This window comes from Meleagris gallopavo, chromosome 19 (genome assembly GCF_905368555.1).
Source record: "Meleagris gallopavo chromosome 19, MGAL_WU_HG_1.1, whole genome shotgun sequence".
Lineage (NCBI taxonomy): Eukaryota > Metazoa > Chordata > Aves > Galliformes > Phasianidae > Meleagris > Meleagris gallopavo.
This window is the reverse complement of record NC_139422.1, coordinates 5,124,341-5,142,729: the sequence shown is the minus strand read 5'-3', so window position 1 is coordinate 5,142,729 and position 18,389 is coordinate 5,124,341. Positions and strand designations below refer to the sequence as shown.

The 18,389-nt window shown below is 50.5% G+C and overlaps 3 protein-coding genes across 5 annotated transcripts; 1 reads left to right on the top strand and 2 right to left on the bottom strand.

The window, feature by feature from the left end:
* Positions 1–46: 46 nt before the first annotated feature.
* Positions 47–7,314, bottom strand: ENDOG (endonuclease G). Of its 2 annotated transcripts, XR_014887321.1 has the most exons (5): positions 6,665–7,314; positions 6,359–6,468; positions 5,312–5,618; positions 973–1,098; positions 47–872 (listed from the first exon to the last, which is right to left on the bottom strand). XR_014887321.1 is itself a non-coding variant. In XM_085239583.1 (3 exons), exons 1-3 carry the CDS (start codon positions 7,172–7,174, stop codon positions 5,333–5,335), a joined length of 906 nt encoding a protein of 301 aa, XP_085095709.1. In that variant the 5' UTR covers positions 7,175–7,314; the 3' UTR covers positions 4,922–5,332. The 2 variants fall into 2 exon arrangements, 1 of the variants encoding a protein (XP_085095709.1); XM_085239583.1 differs by lacking the exons at positions 47–872; positions 973–1,098 and having other exon boundaries at positions 4,922–5,618.
* SPOUT1 (SPOUT domain containing methyltransferase 1) lies at positions 102–4,636 on the top strand. 2 transcript variants are annotated; one of them, XM_003211252.5, is made up of 12 exons: positions 102–187; positions 262–304; positions 436–561; positions 650–809; positions 1,336–1,425; positions 1,710–1,759; positions 1,995–2,125; positions 2,544–2,616; positions 2,969–3,067; positions 3,698–3,800; positions 3,967–4,114; positions 4,283–4,636. In XM_003211252.5, exons 1-12 carry the CDS (start codon positions 146–148, stop codon positions 4,373–4,375), a joined length of 1,158 nt encoding a protein of 385 aa, XP_003211300.1. In that variant the 5' UTR covers positions 102–145; the 3' UTR covers positions 4,376–4,636. The 2 variants fall into 2 exon arrangements, with proteins under 2 accessions (XP_003211300.1, XP_085095708.1); XM_085239582.1 differs by lacking the exons at positions 102–187; positions 262–304 and having other exon boundaries at positions 348–561.
* A 15-nt stretch (positions 7,315–7,329) lies between the features above and the next one.
* On the bottom strand, positions 7,330–18,384 carry TBC1D13 (TBC1 domain family member 13). The gene is made up of 12 exons (XM_085239580.1): positions 18,068–18,384; positions 17,919–17,992; positions 17,731–17,771; positions 17,327–17,388; positions 16,990–17,089; positions 15,636–15,718; positions 15,335–15,494; positions 14,532–14,739; positions 13,652–13,815; positions 12,146–12,306; positions 11,858–11,915; positions 7,330–10,882 (listed from the first exon to the last, which is right to left on the bottom strand). The coding sequence occupies exons 1-12, from the start codon at positions 18,382–18,384 to the stop codon at positions 10,817–10,819; spliced, it is 1,494 nt and encodes a 497-aa protein (XP_085095706.1). The 3' UTR covers positions 7,330–10,816.
* Positions 18,385–18,389: the final 5 nt, after the last annotated feature.

Genomic DNA, 18,389 nt, shown 5'->3' with positions numbered 1-18,389 from the left:
GGGGGATTTAACACCGCCGCTGCGCCGTCCTCTGTCCAGCCATTGGTTCACGTGACACCGGCTCCAGCCTATCTTAGGCGGGAACCGGCGCTCTCGGACCAATCACAGCAACAGAGGGGCGTGGCCAAGGAACGCGTGGGAGAAGATGGCGGACGGCGGCGCGGCGAAGCGGCCCAAAGGCGTGCAGGTGGGGCGCGGGGCGGTTGCTATGGTTACGGCTCCCCGAGGGGAACGCGGGGGTAACGGCCGCTGTGCTCGCAGGTTGAGGACAGGAAGGTGAACTGGCGGCGCTGGAAGCAGGAGAGTAAGGCCGAGAGCCCCTCGCGGTCGAGGAGGGGAGCGGAGCTATGGGGGGGGCTCGGCGGGGTCCGGTGCTGCCTGCCCTGAGCGCTCCCGGCCCGGCCGTTAAGCGGAGGGGCTTCGTGTCCGTGCCAGGGAAAGCAGAGAAGAAGAAATGGAAGGAGCTGAACCTCCTGAAGAAGCTGGAAAAGCAGCGGGTGCGGGAGCTGGCAGAGAAACAGGCGGAGGAGGAGAAGGAGCAGCAGCAGCAGGAGGACAAAGGTGCAGCCGCTGGGGGGGCTGAGGTGGAAATGGTCCGTAGGTGCCGCGCACAGCCGGGTGTGAACCTGCTGACCGCCCTCTGCCCCAGGGCGGCACTACACGCTGAGCGTGGCCCTGCCGGGCTCCATCCTGAACAACGCGCAGTCGCTGGAGCTGCGGACGTACCTGGCCGGGCAGATCGCTCGAGCGTGTGCCATCTTCTGCGTGGATGAGATCGTGGTGTTCGACGAGAGTGGAGAAGATGCCAAGTAAGGATGAGCTTTTTGGTCTGCAGGAAGTTTCTTCTCTGTGCTCCTTCAGCCTTTTTTTAGCTGAGATCGGGAAAGAAATGTTTGTACCCCAAGCAAGTGCTCCTGACACCAGGATCACAGGGGATCACAGGGCCCTCTGGGGGCAAAGATGGTCATTTACCTGGGCTGGAAGCTGGGATACAGGGATGATGGAGATGCTTTAAAGGAATGGCACCTGTTCCTTCAACTTCTCATCTGGACCTGTGCCTGTATTCACTGGCAAGCATTGCAATGATGTAGAATCCAACTGCCAGGTTGTATTAAAAAAAAAAAAAAAAAACAGAACAGATACATAAAGATGAAAAATGACAACAACAAAAAAACCCAAGTAAGGTTTTCTAAGGTGGCCCATTTATTTCTGTAGAGATTGAGGGTGGAGGGAGCTGCTATTCTTAGATTAAGAGAAGGGCTTAGTCTTCTGGAGACCTGACCCTTCGGGGCTGTGCAGTCTTGTACTGAGTTCAGACTGTTCTCTCTCTTTCAGGAGCGTGGAAGGGGAATTTGAAGGAATTGGGAAGAGAGGCAAGGCTTGTGTGCAGCTGGCTCGGATCCTGCAGTACTTGGAATGCCCTCAGTAAGTCCACTGTGATCAGACACTGCATCTTATCAGTAGAACTGAAATGATAGAACTGATGATTTGCATGCATTTCTTGTGCTGGAAGCTCTGGGAGCAGGAGCTAAATTCTGTGTGTGTAGCATGATTTGCAGGAACACAGGATCTAATTGCTTCACGTGTGGTTCAGTTTAACAGAAGGGACTTGGGGGAGCTAAGCATGGTTTTCTCTGTTCTTGACTCCTTTTGAATTAGTACAAAGCTAGAACTGACAATTTTTATATTTGAACCTTCTCTAATAACAGGTACTTGAGGAAATCATTTTTTCCAAAACATGGAGATCTGCAGTTTGCAGGTAATGATTCAGTTCTGTCTGTCTTCAGCTGTTGATTCCCCCTCCATGAGCTCTGGCTCTCATTTAGCATGGAATACACAGAACTTAAAGTCTTTTCCCCACCGTATAGCACAAGTGAGATGCTGTGCTCTACTGGAGAAGAGAGAGAGGAGGTAGCAGAGCAGCTGTACTTACATTTATGTTCCCACAGTCCATGTTCTGTCCTTAGCTGTTGCTTTCCTGTGTGCTGTTCCAGGGCTCCTCAACCCACTGGACAGCCCCCACCACATGCGGGTGGATGAGGATTCAGAGTACCGAGAAGGTGTGGTGTTAGACCGGCCAACTAAGCCAGGCAGAGGCTCGTTTGTCAACTGTGGGATGAAGAAGGTATGGCAGTGTGCAACCTGCAGATCCCAAAACAGCTTAGCCTGGCACTCTGTCATGTTTGAAACAGGTGTAGTGGGTTACAGGTACTGCTGAATTTCTGAGCATCCTGCTTCATTGCAGGCTGGAATTGATTTAATGCTGTTGCTGTCTTGTTCATGGCTGTTATGGGTTGTTCATGGCTTCGCAAGTTCTGGCAGGCCCATTCCAGCATGTTAGTGCTTTGTGCTGGGTTTGAACCTCTGAGCAGCAAAATAAGTCTCAGGCTGATGACCCAACCGCTCTGAACTCGCTCAGCACAGACCCTGATTGCAGAGCTCCTCATTCCAGCTCTAGGCCAGAACAGTCCCCACCCTTTCTTCTCCCAACCTTCCTCAGTACCTCCAGGCTATCCTAACACTGCTGGTGTCTGTCTCTGCAGGAGGTACAGATTGACAAACAGCTTAAGCCTGGTCTGCGCGTCACTGTGCGCCTGCAGGAACCACAGAATCCAGGTAATTACTGCTCCATTAGCATCTGTGAACTCAACTCCTGCTGCAGTTGGTCTTCTGAGTGACAGCCTTCAGATTATTGTTTGAGGATACTCCACTGTGTTCTTTTTACTACATGCACAATTTAGTAACACCCTCACCATAGCTCCTAGTTTATTGGGAAGAACTATCAGCTCTTTGATCAACAATAAGTAGTCCAAGCATGCTTACTGTCCAGAAGGCACCAAAAGAGTGGCTCTTGGCTATGCAACAAAACGGTGCCTTAACACAGGAATAACTTCAGGATGTGGCTGTGAAATTCAGCTGTTATCAGGTGATCTTTGGGGGGTTGTTCATCTCTTTGCTTCCCTTTCAGAAACTAAAGTACGGAAAGGCACTGTGGTGTCCTCGCACCACCCTCGCACAGTGTCTGGTTTGTACTGGGGTTACAGCGTTCGCCTTGCCTCCTGCCTGAGTAAGTGCCCAGAGGGTTTCTTTGTTTTTTTACTGTGCGGAAGGATCTTAATCCCACCTGAGCTTCCACACCAATCTCAGGCCTACAGGGTACACTTCTGCTGCTTAAAATTCTCATTTTGTCTCATGTAGCTCAAATCTGAGCACTAAAACTACAAGTGTGAGTTGCCCCATTCATCCTCCAGTATTCTGCCCTCTACCTCCACGTTACCACAGCTCTAAACATCTGCGTTGTGGCAACCCAGACAAGAGCTGGTTATTTCCACCTCCATTTCTGTGCCAACTACCTTCCACTTGTCCACATCAAAGCCCACAGTGACATCAGAACTCAAGAGCCCTGCAAAATCCTTTTCCACTGTCTTCTGATAGAAGGAAAATCAGAAGCCATTCATCAAGGAATAGCTCTTGGTACCTGCTGTGCTTTGAGGTGCTGCAGTTGAGTGCCAGGAGATTCCTGCAGCAAGGGAATTAAGCAGGGAAAGGGATCATTCTTCATTTAGAAAGTGCATAGTGGCACTGGAAAGCAATCATTTCTGCTGCTGCCACTCACCTGTGAAGTGTCTGAGCTGCTCAGAAGGCAGCATGGGTGAGAGCACCACTATGATAACCACATTTTGTGTTCGTTTGCCAGGTGCTGTCTTTTCAGAATGTCCATTCAAGGAAGGCTACGATCTCTCTATTGGGACCTCAGAGCGGGGTAATTCTGTGGACCAGGTCACCCTCCCCTCCTTTAGGTCTGTATCCAAGTGAAAAAGAAGTCTTTATACAAAGCCAATTCTTAATCTGCTTTAAGGTTCAAGGCACATGAGATGCTCCCCTACGTAAATCTTGAAACATCTGCACTGGCGTGGGGGTAAGAGCCATTCTCCCCTTTCACTCTGTCCCTGTGCTCTCCCATAGGCACATTCTTGTTGTATTTGGAGGCCTTCAGGGCTTGGAAGCTGGGGTTGATGCAGACCCAAACCTGGAGGTCACTGACCCAAGCGTCTTGTTTGACTTCTACCTGAACACCTGTCCCAGCCAAGGCAGCCGGACCATCCGAACAGAGGTAAGGCAGGGGGCTGATGGCACAGGAGGTGCAGTGCCTGTCCCTGACAGGGACACACAGCCAGGGACACAGTTCCCCACAGCAGTGCCTCAGCCAAGAGTCACTGGCTTGCCCAGCAGGCAACTGAGGGCAGCAGTTCTGACTTGACTGCTCTTTGGTCTGTTCCAGGAAGCATTGCTGATCTCTCTGTCGGCACTGAGACCTCACATTGATGAGGCTGTGAAGACTCCCACTGACAGCTCAGAAAAAGAAAACCACTGACCTGTCCTCCACTTTGGACTGCCTCTGGGAGTAGCCTGTTACCATTCAAACACAGAGAATCACTCCAGGATTCCATTCCCAGCAGGGCCAGCCTTTGGGAAGCTGAAGATACAAAGTAACTACAGCTGGCACCACTGCTCAACCAAGTCTCCAGCATCTCTGGACCATTCTGCTGCAACATCCAGCCAAAAGCTGGTCAGCAAACTGACTGTCAGCAATTCAGGTGTCTTGGGTAGAGAATAAAACAGTACCAAACCTCCACTTCCTTGAAAGTCCATGTGTGAGCATTGTGTGTTGAAGGTGAGCAGTCAGCATCCAGGTAGCTTGCATTCTGAGTGCCCCTGCAGCAATGTGGCCCTCAAGCTTCAAAAGTAGTTATTTAATCCTTGTGTCAAGCACGTGTTCCTGTCTGACTGCAGCTCCCCCTCAACTCAAAGGCTTCATCCTTCCCAAGGGCAGGAAGGCCTGGAGCTGCTGCCCTTATCTCAGCAGGAAGGGGGAAGGACATTCAGAGACTTTGGTAAGAGCAGATAAGAAAATGACCAATTCTTTGTGTTTTCAAAGCTTTACTGCTAAAACCATTTTGTGAAAATTATAAGCAGAAATGCAAGAACCTGTCTGTCCTCTTGCTGTACCTGTCTTGCTCCAGTCCTCCCCTCTAAGTACAAATATTAATGTCCCTTTGTGTCATAATGAGCCACGCACAAAGGGATTGATTACAGTAACGCCCACAGTACTGCAGCTTAGGGGCAAAGTGCAGAGCACAAGGACCTGTCAAGAACTCTGAAGCCTTCGGTACAGCCTGTCCTTGGGACACGCTTCACTGTGTGTTTCACTGTTACATGAAACGGGGGAAGGGGTTGAGAGAAACACTGCTCTCTTATTTCTCATACTTAAAAACGCACAGGGAAATATTCTGTGGAGTGCCACTGCTACCTGGATTTGGTTGGTCAGAGTTCAACGCTTGTTTCCAGCTGTGATGGCTTTCAAGCTGCTTGTTCTCTTCAAGATGTTTGGGACAAAGAGGAGCCCTGAAGCTCGCTCAATGCTCTCAATGGGAACCAGGAACCGTTCAAGTGGGATTTTCTCATCCACAGGGCTGTTGGGCATCACATAGGAGCGCAATTCAATTTCTCCACTCTCCTTTTCCAAGATGAGCACCTTGAAGAAATGGGTGGGGACGGCCACATGGTTCTTCCCAATCACCTGGTACTTGACATACATCTTCCCATCAGCCTCCATCCTGCACCGAGAGCAATGTCCAACGTTACCTCCTACACTGGTGCCACTTCCACCCCCCTCGGCTCGTCACCTCCATCCCTGTACAACCCCCCACCACAGTGTGACACAGAGCAGCTCTACTTCTGTAGTGCAGATGTAACAAATGCTGCTGTAGCTGAGGCTGGGGGACATGGAGAAGGTGAGCTTACGTGTGGGGTCTACTCCTCCCAGACCCCTTCCTCACCATCTCTCCTTTTACATTAAGAAGTAAGAAAAGGCTGTTCAGAGAACTCAGCTTGTCAAACTGCTCTTCACACTCCTACATAAATATCACTGCAGATAATGTCATGCTCTAAGTGGACAAACAGTCCATGAAATGAAATCTAAGCACTTTATTCCTCAGGGAGGAAGTGTGCAGTTTAATCTGTTAATTTAATACTCCAGTAATCCAATACTGCTCATGACTAAAAACTGCAAACCAAAGTGACTGGATTATTTTGCATCTCAGGAAATCCACCCTTTGTACTCTCCAAATAATTGATTGAATAAGGAACATAGAAAATAATCCCAATGCTAAGAAAATACCCTTCTGCAGAAACCCTGCAGGCTGCTGGTCTCACCTGAGGGTCTCACAAGGTCTCACCAGGGGTCTGGGCTGCTCACTCCTGGTTTGGGGCAGCTGGGAGCTGCAGCCCTCAGCCTGCTTTACCTTCCCAGCACAGCACATCCTCACTGCGGTCCCACCTGGCTCCTCGTGTTTACCTGGGCAGGTAAAGAGGTCCTGTGCAGACATAGACGTTCTTGTTGTTCCTTGCCAAGCTTCTGCTGTATTTCTCAAGGTTATTCCAGGCGTTTTGGTTTAAATGAGGCACCTAAAAACACAAAGACAGCAAAATCAGTCACCACAGCACTTCCTTATTGCTCAGAGTTCCCATTCTAACACATCTGTAACGTTCCCAGAGCGCTCAGGGCGCTGTGAGCAGAGCTCAGCCCCACTCTGGCACACGTAGGAACAGAACCCATAAGCGCCACACCACTGTAGTGAGCAGTGTATGCTGGGGAGCATACCTGAGGAGCGACGTTGCTGAGGTAGAAGGTGTCCCGCATGGCCTTCTGGCTCCACTTGTGGTTGGCGGCAGCAGCCAGGTGGCCGCGGTCAAAGCCGCTGCCTCGGTAGTCGGCGTTGGTGGCTCGGTGATATTCGTGCACCGAATCGTCCTCCTGGAAGTCGCAGGCGGTGCGGTCAGAGCTTCCGCTCAGCGTCTCCCGGTTGAGCTGCTCAATGACCCAGAGCGCGCTGCGGCTCCGCGGGTCGTAGCACAGCACGTAGGACTCGCGGCTCCGCAGCTGCGCCAATCCGGGCAGGCCGTACTTGGTCAGCTCGGTCCGCGCCGGCTCTGTGGGGGCTGGAGGTCCTGCGGCCGCCGCCACCACCGGCACCACGGGCAGGCGGCCCAGCAGTCCCTCTGCCACATCCGTGCCCCCGGCACCGCGCTGCAAGCGGACGGTCAGAGCTGCGCCCAGCCCTGCGCCCAGAGCCAGGGAGGCCCCGGGCAGCAGCCAGCGGCCCAGCAGCATGGCTCGGAGCACACACAGCTCGGAGCACACACAGCCCGGATTCCTGAGCACACAGCCGCTTCCTGCTGCACAGCTGCTCTCTTCCGGCACAGAGCATCGCCCCTTAAAGGGCTCCACGCACCGCCATGCCTACAGAAGCACAGCCCACAGCAATGTGCAAAGAAACCATTTTATTTAGACAGCTCAAGAACAGCATTAAATGAGAGACACGGAGGGTCTCGTAAGGGGTTCACGGGATAAAGTACAAAAGGAAAGAGCAGAAGTTAAAGAGGCAGTGCCGCAGGCCCCGCGCTGACTGCTGCAGCCATGGGGCGATGGAGCCGGCCCAGCTCGGGCCCCGAACACTGCAGTGACAGCCCTGTGCCCCTGCCCTGCCCGAGGAAGGCCGAGCTTCTCCCCGAGCACGGCCTGGCACTGCGGGATGCCTGCATGCAGCTGCCTGCTGCGCTAAAAGGAGTGTTATAAAAATAGTGTTTAAAAAGAAGCATAAAAGTAGTTTTAGAGTGATGAAGTGTTTTCTCTTGACCCCGTTCTGGCAATTCTTTCCAGCCAAGGTAAAAACAAAAGCAAAAATAAGTGTTATTCTGATGTACCACTGAGTGTGCTCCTCACCTTCTGGAAAAGGAAGAACACACCAAGCGCTGCAACGCAATTGCTGACACTCATGGGGGAAAACACCCTCTGCTTTCCCACAGAATCCACAAACCAACTTCTGGCCTTCATCCCACTGACTGCCAAAGGGTGAGCAAGTCTGTTGGGTTACAGAACTCAAACTCAGAACCGGTGCTCTGTGTGACCATCATCATGGACTCCATCTCCTTTCCCTTCTACCTCCTCACAAAAACCAAACTTCCAGATGCCCAGGCTACAGTAAGGGGAACGCAGCAGCCGAGAGCAAATCAGAGTTGGAAATGTCTGCAGGGTGGAGAAAGAGGAGCTGCTTGACCACATTAGCAAGGAACGACCACAAGCCAGTTAATTCTTCCTGACCTCAAAAAAAGAAAAGTAAAATCATTGTCACCAACAGCTTTTAAGGAATGAAAACGTAGAAACAAACAAGGAGATTCAAAGGCTGGTGACAGGACTTATTCTCTGCTCCAGAAAATATGTCTTTGCTCTTAAAGAAACAAATAAGTCTCAAAAGAATGAACATCATTGCAAAGTAGAGCAGCTCCTTCAAAGCCCTTTGCTACATCAAAGTTGTTATGAGTTCTCCCCAGAGAACTCCAATTAACCGGCTGAGCAGCCACAGGCCCACCTGGACAAAGCTGCAGAATGTATCCCATAAAACCCTTCCAGCAGCCAAAGCTCTCACCCACTGCAAAATCCTTTTAAAAGTGTTCCCCATCATCCCCCCCCAAAGAGAACAGCAGAATACAAGCCCTATGACACATCGAAAGGAGGAGGCAGCATCCATCCATGTGTCGGGGTCCTCCTGCAGGGGCCAAGTGCAGGGCCTGCACACAACCCTAAAAACAAGAGATGTTTAGATCCCCGTTCACCCACTGCCTTCTCAGGTCATTATAAAGAGAACTGTGATTATTCAGAGCGGAACCCTCACTGATGCCCACCTAGCAGAGAGAGAAAACACAAAGGAAGCACTTCTACAGAGAGACAGCATGAGGAGACTGTGCATGGAACTATGAAAGCTACAGCATTACTTTGGGAGAAAAAGTGTTTCAGAGGAAATAACCCCTGTTAAGGGTCAGACCCTCTGTTCCACACGTGTGGTCTGACAAATGGCCTCCAGTGCAGGGCACCCGACAGCCAGAACTGCTCAGTGACAGAAGGCAGAAGAACATGCACACAGTGGCTAGAGCAGGCAGCACGCTCCGTCACACAGCTGTCCTCATCCATCCCTTTCATTTTTCTTGGAGGAAAACTCTATTCTATAGGGATTGCAGCAGAGGGAGATGCTGTTAGCCACAGGTACTAATTAGATTGTTTTAAGTTTTCAGTTGCTTATGTTCCATCACTGCAGCGACACTGGCTGCACCAGCATCAATCCAGCACTTTCCATAGAGGCAGACTTTGCTTGGGATTGCTAAAAGAAGAGAGGCACGTGCACCAACCTATCCTCCTCTCCAGCCATCCCTGAAGGAAGTAACACAGGCAGAACAGCTGAACAACACAACACCCCTCTCCTTAGGGACACTGAGGCCATCAGCAACTTAAGCAAATGACTGACCTTTAACAAATCAATAACCATAAATACTGAAAACTGCAGTGTTGAACAGCTACACAGAGATGAGCCAGCACAGCACAGAAAGATAAAGCATTGTGGATTAGTGTTCACTCAAGAGCTTCTGCACAACCCAAGCACCTGGGTGCTGGCAGTTTCTCTCGTTGAGGCTTACGGTTTCTGATCAGCTTGACACTACTGCAGGTTAAGAGTTCTTCCCACAGTCTGTCTTGCTCAATGCCCACCTGAGCCTGTAGTATTGTATTGAAATGCAGCCGTTTCCCCCTCAGGAGGGACAAGTGTCCAACTCACAACTGTTACTCCAGTAGCACTGGTGCACAGAAACATGGATTACCCCCAGGAGTCAGCCAATGACTGAAATGCTTGTGTGCCCACTGGATTACACAATAAAAGGACTCTTTCTTGTAGGTCAGACCTGTAATTTGTCTGTTCCTGGCAAGAAGAGCTATTAAACAATAGCAAGGTTACCGTGACCAGAGCTCATGTAGGGTAATAGCCTATGCAAGTCACTGAGGCAGGAAACCCCAGCGCTATGCTTGTGTAAGAGCTGTCTTCATGCAACTAGATGCCCATTTCTTGTGTTTCAGAATCCTGATTGCAGCTAGATATGCTCCAGTTCGAGCCAGAAAAGCAGCTTGAGGTCCCAGCCTCCCTGCAGCAGTGAACTCCTGCTCTAAGGCTTAGTGTAATAAGGCTTGACTTCAAAATACACTTCACTCATAGATGAAAACCACCACAGTCTTCTTTCGAGGAGACCTCTGTGGTAAGGCGATGCAGGCAGTTTCTGTGCACAAAGCTGCCAGCTGTTATCATATCTTCCCAGCATGGTTCCTCAAGGTCTTTGTCATGAAAAGGGGTCCAAACTGCTGGATGTCAGATGACACGCACCAGAAGCTGACACAACCTTTTTTTTTGCACACCCCAGGGACAGCTAAATGCAGATACGAGGGAGAAGAATCCAGAAGATACTTGAATGGCAGAACGTGTGACTTCCGTGGGATACATTCTTTTCACAGGAGAAAGATCCTTCTATACTCACTCACCAAAATCTACCAGATCCACACTGTCCCTTCCCCATCAGAAGTAACTCCACGTGAGCTATTTTCATAATGCAGAAGGAATCCACCCCTTGAGGGGTGCAGATAGGTGGTTTCTTTCTCCACGTAAAGTCATAAAAAAAGATACAAAGAACTGCTTTTGGCAGCACAGAGGCATTTGAGAGTTGAAAAATCTGGAGTGCAGGGCCCAAGCAGATAGGGAAGTAATCAGTTCTTGACCTAATAAATAGAGGAGAAGGAAGTCTTCAAGGTGGCCAGTAGCCCAAATGCAAAACCTGAAGTCCTGCAGAGATCCCTAGGAGTTGTAATGCACTGCACAGGCCCACCTCCTAAGATCCTCTGCCTTACAGTTTCTCCAACACCTTTAGTCAGCCTCATGGACTATTTGGAATCCTGAAGTTCCTTGGCCTTCTTCAAAATCAGGTGAACATCAGATATAGGATAATCCTATAGTAAAGAAATGAAGTGTAAGTGCCAACTTAGCATTTGACATCACTCCACCTAAACAGGGCAAACCTTGGCAACAGCATTGTTAGCCCTCTAGAACACTGTTAAGTTCAGTTACTCCCTTAACAGCTTCCTATTCTGTAACTAATCAAGCTCCAATGCCCTTCAAGAAGTTTCTATTATCTTATCCTCCAATGGCCAGCTGACTGCACAAGATCTTCATGCCAGAGGGCCTTATCAGAGCCAGCACCCCATACAGTCCAAAGCAGGAACTGGCAGAGTCAGAGATATCCTGCTGTTCAGTGCAGGTGTTTCCAACCTTGGGCTCTCATAGTTCTCAGAGCTAAACAAAAGCCTCTGCCCAACAAATTTAACATTGTGTTTCAAAGCTTTGATGGAAAATGCTTTTTTTTTTTTTTTTTTGCAAACCAAGGAATGTTATAAGCCAGTAGTCTACAACAATGTCTCTGTAAGCCAGGAAGGGTGCATGAGCAAAAGGCTGTGTGTCAACGGTAGTGCTGGGCTCTAGACAGGAGCACTGTGCCCTGTCAGCAAAGGACACAGAAGGAACACCGCTGAGCCCCTTGCTACTGAAGCACCTGGAAAGAGGAGGAAGGAGAAGAAACCCTACAGTGCTAGGAGGATGGAACAGACAGCATGCAGTCACATTCTGCATGTGAAAATAAAAGCCCAGTTAATGGCACAGGGAGCAGAGACACCACCACCAAGGAAGTTAAAGCAGCCATTCATCTCAAGTGAGCTCACTTTCCCTGCAACGGTGGGGATCACAGCGTGCAAAGATTTATACTTCCAGTAATGAGCATGCTGTATGACCAACATTAAGATTTCTGCACACAGCCATCAGAAACCTGGTACCTCACCTCAGCAAGACATGCCCATACCACAGTCCCCTCTCACAATACTATTTCAAGATTCTTTACACTGCAACCTATGCCTGCAATATTTAATCCTTACCTGTAGCAGCCTCATGTTGAGAGTGAAGTCTCCTTCCAGCAACTGATCCCGGATTAGTCTGAAAGATGGAAATTTCTCCAGTTACTTTTGACTTTACAGAAGAACGTCAAAAAATGGACTACAATGTGCCCTTACAGAGATTCCTGAGAACACTTCCACTTACCATGTGACAAATGACTGTGACCTATTCATCAGATGCAGTAACACACACCTATAAAAGGTTCCTAGACCTATGGGTTCCATTAAAGGAGGGAAAGAAAAAAGCACAATGGCCATTTCTATACTTACGTCAACATGGCACAACACACGAGGAGCAGAAAATCGAAGCGCTTATCGTCAGCAAAGAGGGAGTCCCAGATACGGATGACATCTGGCAGCAGGAACTCTTGGGACAAGAGCAGCGTCAGCCAGCGGAAGGCAAAGAACTGGGGTTTGATGTTCTGCTCTTGCTGTCAGACATGCACCAGACAAAAAATGAATACGTGCTCCCAGCCCACCCCACATAAGAGATGCAGCCCTCGTTTCCCTCCCCATTTCCACCCTGAAATAGCTCTGTGCTGCCAACCCATGCTGGAACATCAGCAAATCCACCTCCTCCTACGAGAGCTTTCACATTTTTGTGATTGAGAAAGATCTTCAAACCAACCACGCTCCAAGTCTACAGACAAAGACAGAAAACACTCCTTTAAGACAGGAGTAAAGGAAGCTTTTCTTCCTAAAGGCACTGCGTGTTATTTCAGTTAAACTTGCAGAGCAATTTTAACTTCCCATCTGAACACTACTTTATCTGCAAAGCCGCAGCCCTCCCCCTCCAGCAAAGGCGCTGTTTTTTCAGGATTTCCTCTCCTTTCCAGAAGCTCTGCATTTATCAAAGCTTTACTGTTCACAGAAAGAAACAAAAGATGGGACAGAGTTCACACCGACGGTCAGTAAGACACTGTAAGCACCTCCAGCCTGTACCTTTTTTTTTTTTTTTTTTTTAAACTATCAAATCCAAGAGACTGAAACTTTAAGCAGTCAAAAAAGCTCAGGATCCTGATGACATTCCTGAAGATTGGCTGCTGCATGGCCAAGGCCATTTCCTGCCAGCCAAACAGTAAGTCATTTATTTTCTCCCCCCTTAAATCAGCTTTCAGCCAACGCTGTGGGTTGTGTCACTGTGCTGACAGATCCCCTTTTGGATTTCTGAATATATCTTGCCTTTTCTAAACGCAAAACATCTCCAAACATCTGCTAAAGGCTGCAGTAACAAGGAGAGCTTCCCCTTCCAGATTCACCTTGGACTTCCACATCAAACAGACTGCAAGACCTACAGGGGTTTGCTGCCTGATATTCTACAAAATCCACAGCAGTCCATGGCACCCTGAGATCCCCAATGGAAGGAAAATAGTAGAATTACACGAGCAGGATTTTGCAGCTTTTCTGCTTGCTTCTGCAGGGAGATTTGTTGATGTTTTGATGACAAATTCCAAGGAACTTTACAGCAAAACTTGTGTTTCCATCTCCAGCTTGAATCCAGGTGACCAGGGCTGGTGGCCAAGTCACAGCTGGCAGCTTCACAACAGCTACAGTTTGCACTCACACAGGGGAGGAAAGCTTTGCAGCATCAGCTCACTCCAGAGCTTGTTTCAGCTTACAGATAAGACTGCCCCCATGTCCTGCTGGCAAAGGCCTTCCCACAGCTCCTCAACCTCTCTATTCAAGTCCAGGAACAGCTGAACAAAGTTGGCTGACATTTGAATGCTCCCTCCCCCACATTCCAACCACTACTAAGAGAAACACCCAGCTCCTCACCAGCTTCAAATACAGCTCCACATCCTTTTCCTTCAGGGTGGAATAGACCTTCTCCATTTTGTAGGTTATACCACACTGAGAATCATCCAAGCTCTTAATGAAGTTGTCCCGAATTTCAGCCATTAGGTTGGTAAAGCAGAAAAATGTGTCAGCTTCAGCGTGCTCTGGGGAATTAAAGAAGAAAGTGAATGGAAGCACAGAGAAAGCATCGCTGTCGGAGGCACAAAGCTGCTCTGGGCTGATAACCTCATTGCTGTAGTGCATCTCACAAGACTTTGGCTGTGTACAGAGCCGCTGCAATGCAGGCCCTGTGTGCACACTGAGGTCGTTGTGACACTTTGTGACAGTTATCTGTGGCCCAGAAGACCACCTAGTCTCGCTGCCATGAGCACACAGCCCCAAAGCTTTGAAGTGGGAGTAACGCAGAACTCCCCAGTCCATTCTTCTTCTTGCCCCACCCCTTCTGTTGTCCTTGTTAATTAAAAACAACACACACACACAAAACAGAAACAAAGCAACAGAACAAAGAAAACAACCCCACCGTAACCCACACAGACGTATTTTTAGCACAAGAAGCAACAAAGGACTTGTATGGGGATTTCAGGTTTCAATCAGGACGAGAACTTTGATTCATACAAAACAAAAAATCCCCCAAATCTCCACTTCTGACACCCTCAGCACTCACAGCCCATTCAGTCTGTCAGTCTACTGTGCTCCCAGAAATGCACATCCCTTTCTGCATTTGTTGGCTTTGGGGGTCTGTCTGGTTATTTCCTGATCAGTCAAAACTGAATTGCTTAGAGTCTCCATCCTGAAACACTCCTTCACACAGAGCATGCAGCACAACAGCCCCTACCCAGCATCCAAAAGAGCCTCTCACCTTTCCACTCGCTGTTAGGATCTGTAGCAAAGGTGTAGTAAAGGGGCCCCACTATTTCATTCATCCCCTGAACGTAGGCTATCCCGGGGTTCAGCTTGGCATAGATGAAAAGGATTCGCTCCACCACTTCCCAGTGAGCTTCGCAGCCATTGGGCAGAACTTCGTACTCACCCAGAGAGTTAGGAGATGATTTAAGAGGGGAGCTCACCTGAAGAGCAAGGCAAGACTAGAGCTGATGAACAAAGCAGTCTGTGCTGCAACAGACAGTTCCCCTGAACCACTGCATCACCTGATCCCATGCAGTAAGGAAACACAGCAGGGCCACTTCTTTGTAATGCAGGAAAAGGGGACAGACTGCAGCCAGCCACCTTCCCCAGCACCCAGTGTGCAGCACTTAATGATCCAACACCCAAAGAGGAAAAAGACAACACACGTTTCAGCTCTTCCCCAGCTCTTTTCCCAATTACACTTTGAGGAGACCCAGCTCTGGAAGACTCTATCAATTCAGCTTCAGTAAATCAACCCTTGAGTGCTTTGTTCCCATGCAGGAAGGGACATCTCAGGCATAGCACATCTTCCTGGAACTTGGGAAGAAATAACCCTTACCATTAAACATACCTATGACTCCTGCCAACTCTTAGGCATGTCAGCTGGTTCTCTAAAGCTATCTAGCCACCAAATACACAGTATCTGCTTCTGCATTCACAGAATTCCACCACACAAACACAAAAAGCCCGAGAACCACCAACAACCCCATCAGGGACCGTGCCATGCCCCACGGGCAGCCCACACCCGGACCTCACATTTGTAACCCCGCTGCGGTTCCGTGCCACCGTCTGTGACTTCAGTGTGGTTTGCTCCACCCGCTTACGCAGTGTCTCAAATTCATTTTGGGGGTCCAGGATTAAAAGGCAGGGGTAGTCAGTTGGGCGCTGGAAAAATGCCATGTCGGGGTACAGCCTCCTAGGATGGATGCAGGAGGAAATCGAGCATAAGAAGGAAGTATGTGCCCAGTGCTAAATAGAAAGCTCAGTTGAATATTAAACTCGATTTTCAAAGTACAAAGTTATTAAGCACAAACCTGAGTCACTACACCATACACACCTGACGTCTTTGTCTATCTGGAGGAGCACCTCGTTATCCTTGAAGTAAGTATTCCACCGGCTGTCTGGGTTTGGATTGAGGGGCTAGAGAAATAAACAAGACAAAAACAAGCATCTTTCACATGCACCGAAGCCCTCAGTAAATGCGCACTGATGTACCATTCCTGCTGTCAGCCCAGCACAGGGCCCAATCCTTCTGGCACTGTGCTTAGTGCTGTTTTTTCAGTCAGCACACATAGTGTAGGAAGCAGATCAGAACTTGCAAAATAAGTGACCATGTAGATTCACTGAAGTTAGAAACCAACATCTCTAATCCCTTTTCATATCCTTCTTCATGACTTAATTCCCAAATCAAGCATCCTGTCTTCTAAAAGGATTCTCTATTGCAGTTCCAACCTGCACAAAGGTGGTCTTTGCACCCAGCCCAAGAGTTAAGGCAACACATGAGTACTATGGGGTATCTCAGCTCTGAGAAGGCTGATTAAGCACATCCAGCATGCCCAGCAGAAAGCAAATGCATTATTAATGCAAACAACCTGTCCCCTATCTGACTAGTTTTCCATTATGACAAAGTTGGCTCTCCCTCTCCCACGGGCGCTTTCTTTTCTCCAGATCAAGATCTGCACAAGTTAATAATCATCTGACAGGAGAAAAGAAAACACCATAAAAGGAACATTCCAAGAGATCCAAAGATCACAGTAAGCTGCCAATGCACAGAATGTTACAGACATTATAGTTTTACAGCCCTGGTGGATCACAGCAGTACAGGTGACCACACATCAGCAGAACATAAACATTCAAGACAAGCCGTGGAAGCAGCTGTAGCATTTACAGTCCTTATCTTCAGTTATATCATCCCCTGCCTTGACACAAACTCCGCAGCGTTCTCAAAGCAGAAAGGGATGCAAAAAACAGTAAATAAATAATAATTAAAGAAGTCACTCATCAGCGAACTGGAGATAAATCAGCCTTCTGCTGCAGTCCAGCTGCACCCTCCTGCCTTTCAGAGCAGCCTGTTCCCAGCCCACCCACAGATACAGCATCCCAGGAGACTGTCTCCTTGTCGGAGGGACCTCTCACAACCCTCTGCTTTTCCGCAGCAGACCCACAGGCCACACAGCCCCAAAGCAGGAGAGAAGACACACATGCAGCTGCACACAGCTCCATCCCCAGCTACCATTGCTTTGCCAGTAACTCAGCAGCTAAAGGCTGCTCAGACACAGGCACAGGGCTGGCACCCAGGAACTGCCCCTCCTGCCAGCCCAGGGCCAAGAGCAGCACGGGAACGCAGGCTACAGAACCACGGTTCAGAGCTACAGGGAACGTCCTGCAACGCAGAGGTTAGCAGCACTTACATGATCCTCTAAGGTCACGTCTTCCCTTGAGACACCGAGGTTGGCTTTGGCAATCCCGGGCTGAATAATCATTTCTTTTAGGAACTGGGAATACAGCTCCCTTAAGGAGGGAAACGAAGCAGATAACATCAACGTAAGTGCTCAGCCTGAGCTCATAGACACCCCTGCACCGCTCCACTCAGCCTATACCTCATTTTCTATTGAGTTCAAATCCGCAAACCCCAAGAACAGCACACGAGAGCAATTCCTTTTACAAAGGTACTTAATTATTTAAGGCACCGCTCCCTTTCTCCACAGATCCCATCAGAACGAAAAGAGCAAGCAGAGCCGTCCTCACCTCTGCTTCTTCAGCAAAGAGCTCCATAGGGCCCTCTCTAAGGGGAGGTAGTTCAGCAGGATCTGCGCAGCACACAAACATACGTTAGGATCTGAGGGGCGCGGTGCCAACCTGCGGGCCGAGCCGAGCCGAGCCGAGCCGAGCCGAGCCAACGCGGGGCAGCGGCGCTCCGCACATCGCTCAGCGCTCTGCCGGCCGCGCACATCGCAGCGCCCAGAGCCCAGCGCAGCGCCGAGCCGGCGCACACACGGCCACCTCCGGGCAGCCCGGCAGCGACGAACTGCACGAACTGACGCGGATTCGGAGCGGCTGCCAAGTTCTGCACCGTTGTTTTTTTTGTTTTTTTTTAACCGTTATGCGCCCCAAAGCACCGCCGGAGCGGCAGCACGCAGCGCCAGACGCACCTTCCAGCAGAGGCAGCGCAGCCCTCCGTCAAACGGGATTCCTGCGGGACAGCAGAGACGCGGCCGTCATTGCCGGTACGGCTCAGCCCCGGCGGGGCCGCCGCGCCGAAGTTCGAGGATCGGAGCGGGAGGGGCGGCCGCGGCCACACGGAGCGCCGCGCCGCGCCGGACCCCTCCGCCCCACTCACCGCTGAAGCAGAGATCGCGAAGCTTGCCCAGAGCCACCGTGGGTTCGCCGAGCACCTCCTGGAAATCCGCGATCCTGCGGGGAAGCGGCGGAACGTTAGCGAGCAGGCGGGCAACGCTCCGCTCCGGGCCCCCCCGGCCCCACACCCACCTGCTCCGGTGCAGCCGCGACATGGCGACCCAACCCCGCGCGCCGCGCAACCGCTCCGGCTGGAAACGCCGCGCCCGCTGGGGGTGCGAAGCCCCGCCCCTCGCCCCGCCCACCGCCGTAGGCTCCGCCCACTTCGCATCTCCCGGGGCGGCGTGAGGTGGCGCCGTGCTCTGCCGCGCCTCGTGGTGTCCCGGTGCCTGGCCCGCAGGGAGGAGCGCGGCCCGGAGCCGCCGCCGCTCCCGGAGCTCCCCGGTGCCGCGGGGCGGGCGGAGCGTTCTGGCCCGGTCGATGTTTCCTAGGGGGAACGCGGCGGGCATCCGGT